At 53.9% G+C, this 16,105-nt stretch overlaps 1 protein-coding gene across 4 annotated transcripts in view; it reads right to left on the bottom strand.

Moving 5' to 3' along the window:
• Positions 1-16,105, bottom strand: part of PTBP2 (polypyrimidine tract binding protein 2) — a 96,342-nt gene that overhangs the window by 31,477 nt on the left and 48,760 nt on the right. For all 4 annotated transcript variants that reach the window (XM_029063640.2, XM_029063638.2, XM_029063637.2 and 1 more), the window contains exons 6-7: positions 6,819-6,983; positions 6,605-6,715 (exon numbers count right to left, since the gene is read on the bottom strand). In XM_029063640.2, coding sequence (XP_028919473.1) covers positions 6,605-6,715; positions 6,819-6,983 — 276 coding nt within the window. The remainder of the gene's footprint in view (positions 1-6,604; positions 6,716-6,818; positions 6,984-16,105) is intronic.

The following is a 16,105-nucleotide window of genomic DNA, read 5'->3' on the forward strand; positions in this document are numbered from 1 at the left end:
CTCTTTAAATTTAATATTAAAATGGATTCGGCACAAGGCGATCGATTGATTTACAGTTTAGAGATGAATGGACAAGGGCGCAGAAGCCAGATTGGGAATATTAATGCGTACCTCCTGAGAGAAGAAAAGTAAAAGAAATTAGATTGTGAGCATTTTGAGTTCAGGGAAAGTAGGCCTCGCATCTGTTGTACCCTCTCAAGTGGCTGGTACAGGACTCCGCATTCTGTAGGGAACCGATAAATACCACCGACCGACTGTCCGGACGTCGGGAGTTAACTTTCCGAACGACTCTTGGGAATTATTTTTATCTCTCCGCGCAAGGAAAGGCCTCCCACTTAAAAATGCCGCGTCGAAGAGCCAAAGAAAAGCCCGTATTCATCTTTTCGCCGGTTTCTCCTCTCCGTCGTTCTCACCGAGTTCTTTTCCTCTGGGGAGTTCTCCGCGGCCGCCTTAACTCGGCGCTCCTAATCTGATTAAGAGCGGAAGCTGAAAAGGCCAGGCGTATACTAAAATGTAAATCGGGACTGTCTGTCAGCAACGGCACAGACGGACGGGGACGTGATCGACAGGCTGGGCTTTTAGCCTCTCTTAGAAGGCCCGGGCTGGTGTGTGAGCCTCAGAGATGGTGACTGCTGTCCCCAGGAAATGGAGGAGACTGAGAATCCCGAGACAGGCAGGCCGGGAGGAAAAAAAGGAAACCTCGCATCCTTCCTCCTACACAGAATTCCCTCCCCTTTCACATCTGAGGGAACGCTTTTTCAAAAAGCCTCCAGGAAGCTTCCCTGACTAATCTCTCACCTACCGATCCATCCATCGGGGTATCTGAGCGCTCACTACGTGCAGGGCGCTGTACTAAGCGGCTGAGAGAGTACGTCAGAATTAGCAGACACATTCCCTGCCCTTAGCAAGCTTATAGCCTAGAGGGGGAGACAGACGTTAATATGAATCAAAGCGCTATAAAGTACAAACATGGGTACGCAAGTACAGGCCTCATCTGTAAAAGGGGGATGAAGACTGTGAGCCTAACGTGGGGCAACCTGATCACCCTGTATCTGCCCCAGCGCTCAGAACAGTGCTCGGCACATAGTGAGCGCTTAACAAATACCAACGCTATTATTATTATTATTATTAGTGCGTATTTTTTCCAGAGGGGAAGGGCAGGCATGAACAAAAAACTTGTCAGGCCGATGTCAAAGACAGGGATCATCACAAACAAATAATGAATCTAAACTGAAAACACATATTACAGATATTGGCTACCTCATTCTAATTCTACCGCGCTCTCCCAGACGCCTATACCGCCACGGCACCGCGCAAGATTGGCACTCAGTAGAGACCGATCACTGACTGACTGCTTGGAGAGAAACAGCGAGCCGTCCCTGCGAAAGGGAATGACAAAAGCATCATAATGGAACGAGAAGCAGCGCGGCACAGTGGAAAGAGCCCGGGCTTGGGAGTCAGAGGCCGTGGGTTCTAATCCCGGCTCCGCCGCCCGTCTGCTGTATGACCTCGGGCGAGACGCTTCACTTTTCTGGGCCTCAGTTAGCTCATCTGTAAAACGGGGATTAGAAGTGTGAGCCCCACGTGGGACAACCTGATTATCACTCTGTATCTACCCCACCGCTTAAAATGGTGCTTGGCACCTAGTAAGCGCTTAACGATCATACAAATACCGTAGTTATTATTGGAAAAATACAAATGTTGAAGTTGTTTTGATCAATTAAAGAACTATATTTAATCTCCAGACTGGTGTCTGATAGGAACTGTAGCAATCAGGGACACGCCACTACTTCATTAGCCAAAAAGAATGTGTTATTTTAACTGTCGTTTAACTAACCAAGCGCACACAGTAAGCGCTCAATAAACACGATCGAACGAATGAAAAAATAACAGATTAGGTTTTATGGCATGATTTTTCCCAACACCGCTAGCCACAAGGCCTTCCTCTATCGTTTGTTACTTTACCGGATAGGAATTTTCTGGAGGATGCATGGGATGAACGGCTTCGATAAAAAAAACACAAAACAACGTGGGGCGTCTCTCCTGCTAAATCCGCCACACTATTAGCGTGACCGGGACTAGTCTTAGCTTGGGACCAGTGCTTAGAACATTTAATATTTAAATTTAGATAATTTAATTTCTTTAAATATAGATTATCTAATTTAATTTAGATGATATGCTAAATGCTTAGTAAGCACTTAACAGATATTATAATAACGCAGTAATGGCCTCGAAATGTAGGATTCATTCATTCATTCATTCAATCGTATTTACTGAGCACCTACTGTGTGCAGAGCACTGTTCTAAGCGCTTGGAAAGTACGATTCAGCAACAAATAGAGACGATCCCTACCCAACGACGGGCTCAAGGTCTAGAGGGCTGTATTTAGAAAATACCAATCCAAACTAACTTTCCCCCGTAAGGCTTCAACACAGTTCAAGTTCCCTCTGACCAGGGAATTAAGTGAAAGGATCGGGGTGGGGGGGGGGTGGGGGGATATCCAAGGGCAAAAATAAATTGAACTAAATAGATTTTTTTTTTTTTGGTAAGCTACGGTTAGCTGTGGCTACCCTGCATTTGCTGGTATTGCCTCAGGCAAAGTATATCTACGTTAAAGACTAAATTCTTAAGCCAAGATACACAGGAAGGAAAGGTTTTAAGAAGGAAAGGACAATGCTCTTTGGAGAGGACCGCTGCCTCAAGGGGAGAGCTTAACTGCTGTCGGTAAAGTTAAATTATCTGAGCGGCAAAGTGTAGAATACCCTGGTACTGGAGAAACTACCTGAGGCACCATTCGGTGTGCGAAATTCAATATACGGACCGCAGGCAACCTTTAACGCCCCGAAGCGCTAGACAGGAGGCAGAGAGACGATGAGCGAACGAGCGGGGGGGAAACAGAAGCGGAGTCGGACGGCAAGATCCGAGACATTATCTACGACGACGGTAGTTCCCAGGAGGACAAGGGATGAGCCTCGGTCCCGAAGCTTCAGGACGGAGAACCTCCGCAAAGGAACCGATCAGAGTACAGAACCTGCCACTATGAGGTTGGGGCAGGTCACGGAGGTCAGTTCCGGACCCACCGAAGCTGCCCACACGTGGAATCAAGTCAGCGGGGACGACCGTAACGGAGCCGACACAGTTGGAAGGAGAGTGAGGAGCGAGCCGGGAAGTGGCACGCTATTTTTCCAAGGCAGAAAACGGAACAACACAATAAGCGCTGAAAAAATGCCACTGACTGATCGCTTATGGGCTCTGACCATCCACCCCGATGACCTTCTATCTACCCCGGCACTTACAAACAGGGTCCGACAGAGAGTAAGCATTTAACCAACGCCACTACCGAAAAAAAAAAAAAAAGCATCCCGACGGATTGGTTCACGTGACTATCTGGGTTACCGATTGCAGGTTCCTGGGAGTCACTCTAGAACCTCTGCATCCCACGGAGATTCTACGATCCGCCTTCTCTCCTGGTATGCACCCGGCGCTTAGTAGAGTGCCCGGCACATAGTAAGCGCTTAATATATAGCAAGCACGATTATTTACAATTACCATAATTAATATACCCACCACGGTCGCCCCGGACCCCTAGTCCAAGTCCGATCCCACACGGGGACAGGAATACAGAGGTAACACCCGCTGGTACAATCTCCTCCACAGCCTGTTTTGCCAATATACAAATCACACATCTGTATTCCTCTATCTGGAAACCAACCTCCGAGACTCCTACCTCAAAGGCACCGGGAGAGTTTATTCGTATCACAACTACCCTTGTTCGGCTGACCCCTTTTTTTTTTAAAAAAAAAAAAAAAAAAAATCATGCCTGTGTTTCATTAGAGAAGCAGCGTGGCTCAGTGGAAAGAGCCCAGGCCTGGGAGCCGGTCACGGGTTCGGATCCCGGCCCCGCCGCTTGCCAGCTGCGTGACCGCGGGCAAGTCACTTAACTTCTCCGTGCCTCAGTTCCCTCATCTGGAAAATGGGGATGAAGACTGCGAGCCTCACGTGGGACAACCTGATGACCCTGCGCCTCCCCCAGCGCTTAGAACAGTGCTCTGCCCATAGTAAGCGCTTAACAAATACCAACATTATTAATTATCATCATCCTCATTAATGGGAATTTTATCTTTGATTTCAACGCTCTGGGTGCCGCGAAGAACACGCAAGTTCAACCGACGCTGTCTGCTACTTCCACAATCACCTGACCACAACCTTCGGCCCGTATCATTCCTCAGAGGGATCGGGAGCTCTACGTTTCACTCGAGGTTATTCAGTTAAATAGCCGCTACGTTTAATTATTAGAAGTTTCCTCTTTTGTAATACCTTCGTCTGTCCGTTTAATTTGTTCCCCTTGGGCCTCGTAGTTCTGCTCCTAGATTTACTATCACCGTACCGACATTCTCTATTCCGCCGGTCAGGCGAACCCAGGGGCTCCCGCTCTATCTCTGAACTCCAGGCGCTGAAAGTGACCTTCCCGTTTATTCCGACTCCGATCGCTCTGGATCCAGTCCGGTCCCAAATGGAACTCGCCCCGCCCGCTAACTGTATCACTAATGATGACGACGGCATCTGCTAAGCGCTTACTATGTGCCGGGCACTGTACTAAAGCGCTGGGGTAGATACAAGGTAAGGAGGCTGTCCCACGCGGAGCTCGCGATCCCATTTTACAGAGCAGGTAACCGAGGCACAGAGAAGTTAAGGAACAGCTAGCGGGGGATGAGGCCTGTGGAGTCTGGCAGGCTGAGGTCTAACGACCGGTCGATAAATAATCGGTCAACGGTATCTGCTGAGCGCTTCCTCCGCACGGACCACTGGACGAAGCGCTTGGGAGAGTACGATATGCGTTTTCAGCCCTGTTCCGTGTCCGCAGGGGGCTTACGGTCCAGAGAGGGAGAGAGACGTTACTGTAATCATTTCTCATGTATAATTTATAGAAACGCGCATTAGGTGCCGTGTGGGGCTGAGGGTGGGGCAGACACCAGATGCCCCAGAGGTCCCAGATCCAGGCGCGTAGAGGACGCAGAAGGGAGGAGGAGCTGAGGAAGAGAGGGCTTAAGCTGGGGAAGGTCTCCTGGAGGAGATGGGACCTTAATAAGGCTTTGAAGGTGGTGGGGAGAGCGGTGATCTGACATATACGGGGGGGGGGGGGGGGGAGTTCCAGGACAGAGGGAGGTCGCGGGGCAAGCTGACTGAGTGCTTGAAAGCTGACGGTGAGGAGTTTCCGTCCGCCGCGGAGGTCAATGGGCAACTGGTGGGGCGGGGAGAAGCGGTGAGACAGGGACTGAATGTTTTGTTCTTCTTCACAAAAACGACCCCAGCAGCGGCGTGAAACACGGACCGGAGTGGGGAGAGGCAGGAGGCTGGGCGACCGGACAAGCGCTCGGATCATAAAGTAGCAGCCGGATGGAGAGGAAAGGGGGCATTTTAGCGACGTCGCGAAGTTAGAACCGACGGGATCTGGTGACAGACTATGTGGTCCGCGATCCCGGCTCGCCCTCCACCCATCCCCTACCTCCGAGTCCTGCCAACCAGACTCACTGCCTCACTTGCGAGGTTATCCTCCCGGCCTTACTCAGAAGCTCCCCAAAGCCATCATCATCCCAGATGGCGCCCCATCGGCTGGCAAAGCGGCTTGAACGGTTTACCTGGAAGAAGGTGGACGCAGGGGTGGAAAGAGCAAAATAATCAGAGTTCACCTCCAGAGTCTTCTTGAGGACTCTCAACAGAGTCATCGGACGATCTACAGATCGGAGATCAGTCTCATACCGGATGCTCCCGAGGCTCGAAAAAGTCCAGCCCCTGGCTGGCTGGGGTTTGGGTAAATCCACAGAGCCTCCGGGAACAGGAACTGTTCCAGAGGTTCGGTTGGCCCGGGGGGGGGGGGGGGGGACGGTGGCGGGGAAAGCGAGGAGGTAGGTGACGGACGATAGAAGCAGCACGACGGTAAAATAAAGCACTTCACCAGCCAACGGGTCTCTAATTAAGGGAAACACGGCCAACGGGTCTCCAATCGAGGGAGACAAAGGCATGCCGCAAAGAAGGAACGAGGACAACTGAAGGAGAATAGTAATGATAGGAAAAGGAGGACAGGAGAGAGTCACGGAGGGAAGAGGCCAGAACGAAATCACGGTATCGGGATCCCGATTTTCTAATTCATCTCACGATATTCCCATCGCGTACTCAACAGAGTACAAGTTTTTGATGAAACCGAAGGCCTGCGTCAGGAAGAAGGGGGAGAGGAGGCAGAGACGGGGAAAGAGAAGGCAGGGACCACGGGATTCCGTTCCCGAGTCTGCCGCAGAGGTCAGTGGGCAAGCGGTGGAGTGGGGAGAAGTGGTGAGACGGACTGAATGTTTGTTTTTTTAGTGGCGGACCATGCTTCCTGATTCTCAAGTTATAGTGATCTCCTAAATCCATGCAAAGGATGTCTAATAGAAATCTGATTTTTAGCTATTTAACCTCGGATCTCAATCTCTCTGAATACCGGATTTCCCGTTGGATAGACCGTCCGTGTACGACGGTTCTATAAAATGATACATCTGCAAAGTACAACGAATTTTAGGGGGAGGAAAAAAAACATCGATACCCCCACCGAAAGCCAATGACTTACTAATTTTGCTTGTTGGGCATTTACTGGATCACCGTACTGCAGCAGAGCTTGAAACTGGTTGTTTTTTGTGAATGTGATTATCTTTAAAACAGCACCAAATTTGGAAAATATCTGTTTTTAAAAAAAAAAAAAGAAAAAGGAAGAAAGAAGAAAGATGTGTAATCGAGTTCATTGACAAGCTTCCACGGACAATCACGACGATAAGTTGGCTTACTTGGTGAAGAACATCAAGGGTTACGGGGTAGTACATGTTGTCGATAATTATTCTCAATACCGGACTCTGGGCTGGAGTCACCGCGCTCTCGCTGACTGTGGTGCCGCTGAGGGGGGTGTTCGCGGTCTGCACGGCCGTGACAGCCTGAAGAACGGCTTGAGCGCGCTGAAAGGGAAATTTTGAAAGGATTCGATTAAGGCTCAATCCCCCGGGGTTTCGGGAAATGCACCGGCAGACGGGACTCGCCGTCGTTTCCCCATACGGGGCCGCCCAGCTCTTCCGTCGGCCGGAGCCGTGACCTTCCAAAACGGTACGTTAAAAGAAGACCTTCTTTTATAACAACAGTGATAACGTTGGTATTTGTTAAGCGCTCGCTATGTGCCGAGCACCGTTCTAAGCGCCGGGGTAGATCCAGGGTGATCAGGTCCCACGCGGGGCTCACGGTCATAATCCCCGTTTTCCAGATGAGGTAACCGAGGCACAGAGAAGCTAAGTGACTCGCCCGAAGTCTCACGGCCGGCGGGGCCGGGATTCGAACCCATGACCTCCGACTCCCAAGCCCGGGCTCTTTTCCCACTGAGCCACGCGGCTTCTCTATGACTATCTAGAGCTCCTGGGCTTCCAACGGCGGAGCAGACTGAGTCCAGACAGGCTCACGCTGTCAGAGGATGGTTCCTTAATTCCCCCACTGGCATTCCGGCCCGAACACGAGGCAGTACTGGGTTTTTCTTATAAGACCGCGGCTCTTTGAAAATGTATTTTGAATTTAAAATGGAATTCGATTCCTTTGAACGGAGCTCAAATATTGGCTTAGTTCACCAGTTCAAAAAAAAAAAAAAAAAAAAAAAAAAAAAGTCCCACATCGCAGGGTTTTTTTGTTTTTTGGCTTCTGCTGGTGTCTGGACAGAGAGTCACATCAGCGGATGCCTTCTCAATTCGTCTGAGCCTCCCTGAAGCTCAGAGGAGCGGCGAGAAGCGGCGCGGCTCAGTGGAAAGGGCCCGGGCTTGGGAGGCAGAGGTCGTGGGTTCGAATCCCGGCCCGGCCACCTGTCAGCTGTGTGACTTCGGGCCAGTCGCTTCGCTTCTCGGTGCCTCGGTCCCCTCGTCTGTGAAACGGGGGTGAGGACCGTGAGCCTCCCGTGGGACGACCCGATGACCCCGTATCCACCCCAGCGCTTAGAACGGCGCTCGGCACAAAGTAAGCGCTTAACAGATACCGGCATTATTATTAAAGCCGTATCCGTAAGCTCGTCACGGGCAGGCAAACGTGTCTATCTACTCAGTGATACTGTGCTCTCCCGAGCCCACGTACGGTGTTTTCCGCGCCGTAAGCGCTCAGTAGATACAATTATCCGCTCTTCCCTGCAATAAGGGAGCGGCTACAATATTAAGGGAAGCAGCACGGCGTAGCGGCTACAGGACGGGCCTGGGAGTCAGAAGGCCACGGGTTCTAATCCCGGCCCGCCACCTGTCCGCTGGGGGACCTCGGGCAGGTCACCTCACTTCCCTGGGCCCCGGCGACCTCATCTGCAAAACGGGGATCGAGACCGTGAGCCCCATCCGGGACGGGGACTGCGTCCGACCGGATCCGTCTGCATCCACCCCGGCGCTTAGTCCGGTGCCTGGCACGCAGCAAGCCTTTAACAGATATCGTCGGCATTATTATTCGCCTTAATTTCGCCACTTCCCGCTAACGAGGTGACCCAAGTACCTGCGAAGCCCTGGCCCGCGGCGGATAAAATCCAACCCGACCCGTAATGGAGAACGCGCCAACGAGGACGGCGTAATTCGTCTCCCGAAAGAGGTACACTGGCTCTAATAAATGATTCGAGTACTAACAGGGACGCAGTCTCATCCGCGAGAACCTTCTGACCTAAGTGAAGGAAAAGGTTCGGTGCGTTTCCCTTCCACGCCTCGCCTCGAGATGAGGGTACGTGGCTCTTCGGCAAAATACGTTCCGCGGGTCACACACGGGAGAGGGCAGCTACGACCCGCAGACCTCCGGCCGATCGCCGTCGCTCTCCGCTCACCGACCGGGAAGCGGAGGAAGGAAAGAACCAGAAACTGAAGCACCGCGGCCCGGCGGAAAGAACGTGGACCTGAGAGTCGCAGGACCTGGCCGCTTAACCTCTCTGGGCCTCAGTCACCTCCACCGAAAGCGGGGATTAAATACCTATTCTTCCCCTACTTAGACCGCGAGCCCCATGGACTAATAACGTTGGCATCTGTTAGGCGCTTACTATGCGCAGAGCACTGTTCTAAGTGCCGGATACAGGGTAACGAGGTTGTCCCAAGCGAGGCTCACGGTCTTCATCCCCATTTTACAGACGAGGTCACCGAGGCCCGGAGAAGTGAAGTGACTTGCCCACAGTCACGCAGCCGACAACTGGCAAAGCCGGGATTCAAACCCACGACCTCTGACTCCCCAGCCGGGGCTCTTTCCCCTGAGCCACGTTGCTTCTCTAAAATCTGTCAAGCTCCTATTATGTGCCAAGCACTGTTCTAAGCGGCTGGAGTAGATACAAGGTCATCGGGTCGCCCCGGATGGGGCTCACGGTCTTCATCCCCATTTTACAGATGAGGTAACCGAGGCCCCGACGAGAAGTAAAGCCATCTGCCCAAAGTCACACGGCTGACAAGCGGCGGAGCCGGGATCCGAACCCACGACCTCCGACTCCCAAGCCCGGGCTCTTCCCCCCGAGCCACGCCGCTTAGGGGACCGCGGCCCACCCGATTAACTCGTGTCTAGCCCGGGTTTCATACCAGTGCTCGATATACAGCGAGACGCAGCACGGCGGGCCGGATTCTAATCCCGGCCCCGCCACCTGGCCGCCCGATGACCCGGGGCAGGTCGCTTCACTTCTCCGGGCCTCAGTTACCTCATCTGTAAAATGGGGATTGAGACCGCGAGTCCCACGTGCGACAGGGACCGTGTTGGACCCGATCTGCTTGCATCCAGCCCAGCGCTTAGTAGGTGCCCGGCACATAGGAAGCGCTACGTTAAACAAATACCAGAATCGTTACTGTCGTTCTTATTATAGTAGGAGCTTGAACAAATTCCATGAAAGTGACAATCCTGAAACGACGTACGCGTGCCACAGGAGTCCCTGCCTCCCTCCGTCCTCCTAACCCAGGCGACGGATGGGTACCACCTCTACTCGGCGGGGCGAAAGCAGAAACCCTGATCCGAAACCACGCCGGAACGGCACCGTCCCAATATTCCTGTTGGTGACGCGCGGTCTCCCCTCTGGACCGTAAGCTCGCTCCGGACGGGGCCCGTGCCTTCCGGACCGTGCCCTCCCGGGCGCTCAGTCCAGTGCTCTGCACGCAGTCGGCACTCAATGACTACCACCGACTGATTTTAAGAGACAGCACCGACACCGGGAAGGAACGACCGAGAAGGTGAAAATTCTGATTTCACTATAAAGACGGAAACTTTCTCATTTCACAAAGTAGGAATGCATTTTCTCAATAACCCTGGGGAGCAGATTTAGCGATTTATAATTACCGAGGCGACTCATCCCTTGGGGGAAAACTGGACAATTTGGGTGCACGACTCTCTCAGGCCACGAGGCCATCGTTTCAGTTGGTTTCGCCGTAACCTCCGCATCGCGGTTTCACGAAATAAAAATTCTTCTCAAAGAACCCCACTGGCTCGCGTGAGTTAGCTGGAGGGGCACGAGGGGGGGAGGCGACCGAAAAAGGGTGAGGTGATTTTTTCCGGACGCGTCCTACCCCCTCCACAGAGTTCCGTGTACAAACGGAAACCACCTAAGTTCCCCGAAGAGACTCGGGGACTATTTCGCCGCTCCTTCTCGAGGGCCGGAGGGGTTGTCGAAGTCGTTCCCAATCAGGAAGGCTCTGTGGGGTTTGTTATGGGAGGAGGGCAGCTCGGTGGGGAAAGCGGGGAGGGTGGGTGGATACCAGTACTGAGTTTTTCTACCATCGTCCATCTACGGGACTTTTACCGTCCTTCATTTCTGACGCTCGTATCTGCAAACGCTCCTCTCTTCACTACGTGTCTTTTCTCCTCTCCGTTCTCAGACTGTGAGGCTCACGCGGGACAGGGATTGCGTCTGAACCGTTTATCCCTTCAGGGCTCCACGTGGTGCCTTGGCGTAGGCGAAGCACCTTGACAGATGCTTAACGAATTAAATGAAAAACGCTTAACAGATGCCTAATAAAACTAACGTGGATCTCCCGACTCCCGGACCTAACCCTACAATCCTCGGAGGAACAGGGCACGTCATCATCGTCGGTCCTATTTACTGAGCGCTGACTATGCGCAAGTCGCTTCACTTCTCTGGGCCTCAGTTACCTCATCTGTCAAATGGGGATGAAGACCGTGAGCCTCACGAGGGACAACCTGAGGACCCTGTATCTCCCCCAGGCGCTTAGAACAGTGCTCTGCGCACAGTAAGCGCTTAAAAAATACCAACATTATTATTACTATGTGCAGAACACAACCCGACACAATTCTTGCCCACAACGAGCTTAGAGTCTAGAAGGGCTTACGGCCTACAGTGTGGAACTTTTTGGTTAAAAAAAAAAAAAAATCCCCACGATCTGTGTAGTCATTTTCAATTTCAAAAAAAAAAACGAGGATAGAAGCAGAACTGAAATTTTTATAAAAATAATCCTTTGGACTACTACTCGAGCGAAAACGCTTTCCTCATCCAGGAGAACTCTGTAAAGGAACGGGAGAAAACGCTGAAAGGGTGAGAGCGTGGTAGAGAAAGTCGGGCCGAGAGGAAAGAGCGCAAGCCCGGCAGTCAGGAGACCTGGGTCCTAATTGTGGCTCCACTTCTCGCCTGCTTGTGTGACCCCGGGCAAGTCACTAAATCTCACCGGGACTCAGTTTCCCCAACAGTAAACTAGGGACATGTCACCTGTCCCCTCCCTTCCTCCTAGACCGCGACTGTGTCCGATCTGATTGTACCGCATCTCCCCCCAGTACACAGCAGAGTGCTCGGCACACAGGTGCCGTCGTTTTTACGAGACGCTCTTCCCCTCGACTCTATTCACTGCCATCGTTCTCGTCCGTCCGTCACCCCCCGATCAGACCGTGAGCCCGTCAGAGGGCAGGGACCGTCTCTATCTGTTGCCGACTTGTTCATCCCAAGCGCTTAGTACAGTGCTCTGCACATAGTGAGCGCTCAATAGATACTATTGAATGAATAACAGATCCCCCACCTGGGATTATAATGATAATGGCATTTGTTAAGCGCTTACTGTGTGCCAAGCACTGTTCTGAGCGCTGGGGGGGGGGGGGGGGGGGGGTGGTACAAGGTAATCAGGTTGTCCCACGTGGGGCTCGCTGTTTTCATCCCCATTTTCCAGATGAGGGAACCGAGGCCCAGAGAAGTGAAGTGACTTGCCCACAGTCACGCGGCTGACGAGTGGCGGAGCCGGGATCCGAACCCACGACCTCTGGCTCCCAGGCCCGGGCCCCTTCCGCTGAGCCACGCCGCTTCTCAAGGCGGGTGTCAGACGCAGCTGGGACTCTCCCCGCAGACGGGAAATCTCAGAGAGGGAAACATCGGGCGGCTCTGCCCCTCTCTCTCCCTTCTGACTTCTCCGGCCCCTGGGAGGCCGATCCCATTAGCTCGGCCTCCTAGGCGGTGCCTGCCGCCTGGCCCGTTTCCCTCCGCCCTCCGCCCGGCTTGGCTAAGGCCAGAAGACCTAGCTGATGACGAACCTCTGGCAAACACAGCCGATGTTTTCATTTCCTGTGCTGAGCACGGCTCCCCGGCCCCGTCCCTTCGAACACTACCTGTCGCTCTCCGAAAGCTTTTCCATGGATTTCGGTAGAAGGCGGGTAAAGGCAAATCGGTACCAAGCGGCGCGTGTTCGGGGGTGGGGGCGGAGAGCCGGGGAGGCGAAGAACCAACAGCCGATTCTGTGGATCTGCGGGACCGCGTTATCCGCGCACAAGTCTCAGCGGATCCACAGCGGGCCCCGAAATACAGGCTCGCGCGGATAACCGACCGTTCAAACTGAAAACGCGAAAATGACGCGGGGTAAATCGGGGAAGGATGGTGTTGGTTCTGCCGTTAATCAGTGAATAAGGAAACTAACGACGGGATAAAATCCTGGTAAAAAGTAATTACTTTATATACATCAAGGTGGCGAAGAGATTTAAACAAACTGTTACCAAGAAAAGACCCGTTTGCTTGTTAGATTTTCACCGATCCCATCCGGACCGATTAACGCTATCTGTAGCTCTCCCGATAAAGCTCCACCTTTACCGTTTTCCATCAACGGGAACACGAGTCAGCACTTCAAAACTCAGTTCGGTGAAACGCACAGGTTCCCGTAACCACTTGGCCTCCAAAACCCGTAGACCTTCCGGGTTCCCATTCGGTATTTTTACTCGGTTGAATCGGTCTTAAGGCCTAAGCTCATTTGCGAGCCTGAATCGAGTATTTCCAGTCTCCCCAAAATCCGGTCCCCGTTCCCCTACAGATTCACCTCTCTTCCCCTCCCGGGTGTTGTCTCTGCATTTATTTTTAAATCGGCTGGGCCAGCCCCTTCCCCAGCTTGCAACTCGCCAGGGACCACGGTCGATCTACCGATCGATCGGTGGTATTTACGGAGTGCCTACTGGGAGCGGGGAACTGAACTAAGCGCTTGGGACAATTCGGAACGACGGGGTCGGTAGCCACCTTCCCTGTCCACAAGCAGCTCGGTCCAGAGGACGACAGCGGGGACCGAGGCAGGACCCGGTGTACGCTCGGGAGAGGGGATCGCCACCGACCGCCCCATTCCCCCATCCTAGTTGTAGAACGGGTGAAAAATATATATTTTTTCAAAGAACGACATTGGGTGGGGGCAGAACTGGAAGTTGTGGGTACCCCGGGGAAAGTGCCGGGGACATCCGAGGAAACGGGGAAATAATCCCGAAAGCCTTAATTCTACTTGTTTTTGTCCGTCCGTCTCCCCCTTCTAGACCGTGAGCCCACCGTTGGGTAGGGGATCGTCTCGACCGACCTGTGGCCGAACCCTACTTTCCAAGCGCTCGGTACAGTGCCCTGCACACCGTAAGCGCTCGATAAATACCGTCGGATGAATGAAGTCATCACATTCGTTACTATCAAGCACCGTTCTGAGCGCTGGGACGGATATAAGGGGATCGGGTTGCCCCACGTGACGCTCACGGTCTTAACCCCCATTTTACACACGAGGTAACCGAGGCTCAGAGAAGCGGAGTGACCCGGCCAAGGCCACACAACAGACAAGTGGCAGGACCGGGATTAGATCCCACGTCCTCTGACTCCCACGCCCGGGCTCTTCCCGCCGGGCCGCCCTCGGGGGAACGTGACCCTAGGAAGGCTCCCGAGGTGGAGAGAGTGGTGGTCCGTACCTGCCGGGGGGGGGGAGTTCCGGGCCAGAGGGCGGAGGGGGGAAGAGGAGACGGGGGCCGGAGAGACGAGAGCGGGGGCACGGTCAATGAACTGGCGCCGGAGGAGCGGCCCGAGAGGGCCGGGCTGCAGGAGGAGACGAGCGAGGCGAGGCAGGACGGGGCACGGCGATCGAGCGCCCCGAAGCCAAGGGTGAGGAGTTCCTATCCGAAGGGATGGAGGATGGGCAGACACTGGGGGGCCTCGAGGAGCGGGGGGACCCGGACCCGACATCTCTGTTGACAGACGATCCGTGCAGCGGAACGAAGCGCGGATCGCAGCGGGGCGAGGTGAGAAGGAAGGGGGCCCCTTTACGGTCCCATTCCTCGAAGTCGCGGAACGTCACGGCGTACCGTCGAACGACCGACCCTCGGGAGTTCCCGTCACCGAGGAGCGCGTCCTTCGGCCTTCGAGAACCTCGACGCCCATTCCACGGTCCCCGCCCAAGACACGTCCCCCCCCAGTTGACGGCGTGGACCGAGATGCCGGATAATCCCGGTTCCGAAAGGCTATTCTACACGTGACACGGGCGACCTGCCCTCCGAGGGAGGCCTGCACAAGATCGGAGGCCTTGGGAGACGCTGGCCACGTCTGCCCGGGGCATACCTCGCGGCAGACGGTTCCAGAAATCCGCCCGGGACTTAAAAGGCCGCGGCGATAACCGACCTCTTAACCCGTTTAAATTAGGGAGATGATGCGAGGCTAGTGCTTCTGGCGTATCGCCTCGAGAGAACGCAGAGGGGCGGTGCGAGCGCGTCCGGTTTTTCGGCAGGGTCACCCGCCTCCCGCAGGTCCACGTGAAGTCCACTCTCCGGTCCGCTAAGTGTCTCTTCACTTCCCCCACCGCCCCTTCGCGACCTGCCTAGACGGTGGAACTGTCCCGAGGCCCTCCGGCGCGGTTGCCGAGGACAGGGCGAAAAAGTCCACAATCCTATCGGGCGGAGAAGAGAAGACGGCCCGGGCCCGGCGGAAAGACCACGGGCCTGGGAGCCGGGAAGCCCGGGTTCTAACTCCGGTCCCCCCACCTGCCTGCCACGAGACCGTGGGCAAGTCGCTCGACTTCTCTCGGTCCCCTCGCCTGTCAAACCCGCTGATCGGGTTGTCCCCCGTGGGGCTCACGGTCTTAGTCCCCATCTCACAGACGAGGGAACTGAGGCCCAGACGGGTGAAGTGACTCACCCGAGGTCGCACAGCTGACAAGTGGCGGCGCCAGAATCAGAACCCGTGACCTCTGATTTCCAAGCCCCGCTCCGTCCATCGCGCCACACTTGTCGGCTGGGTGCAAGTCACTTCACTTCTCTGTGCCTCAGTTCCCTCACCCGTAAAATACGGATTGACGGTGAGCCTCACGTGGGACAAACTGATTCCCCTGCATCTGCCCCAGCGCTCAGAACGGTGCTCTGCACATAGTAAGCGCTTAACAAATACCAACAGCATCACCATTATTATTAAATCTAACAATAAAATCGAACAGACAACACCACCGTCTAATTTAAACTCTCAAACGGGGACCAAGCCCACTCAGAGGAGCGTGTGCCGTGGCCTTCCATCTCCCGAATCCACTCGGTGCTCTGCTCCGGCCCTTTTCCGATAAAAATCTAACATCACTATGATTTCTGTTCTTCCTCTCTCCTCTATGCCCCTGGAATAATGACAAAGAAAAGAACCACCGACGCAGCCTCCGGCAGTTGAGCTGAAAATACTTAGTAGGTCACGCCTGGGCCCCAAAAGATGGGGTTTATTAAAATCCCTATCAATCCTGTCCACTGCCTGCGATTTGGGGAGGAAGACGGGAAGAAGGGTGATATCCCTCTGGTTCCCCGAGGGCTCTTTAAGAACTTTTGGCATCGTTCACTCTAAAAATGGACAGGGGGAAAAGAGGATGCG

Source organism: Ornithorhynchus anatinus, chromosome 4, assembly GCF_004115215.2.
Source record: "Ornithorhynchus anatinus isolate Pmale09 chromosome 4, mOrnAna1.pri.v4, whole genome shotgun sequence".
Lineage (NCBI taxonomy): Eukaryota > Metazoa > Chordata > Mammalia > Monotremata > Ornithorhynchidae > Ornithorhynchus > Ornithorhynchus anatinus.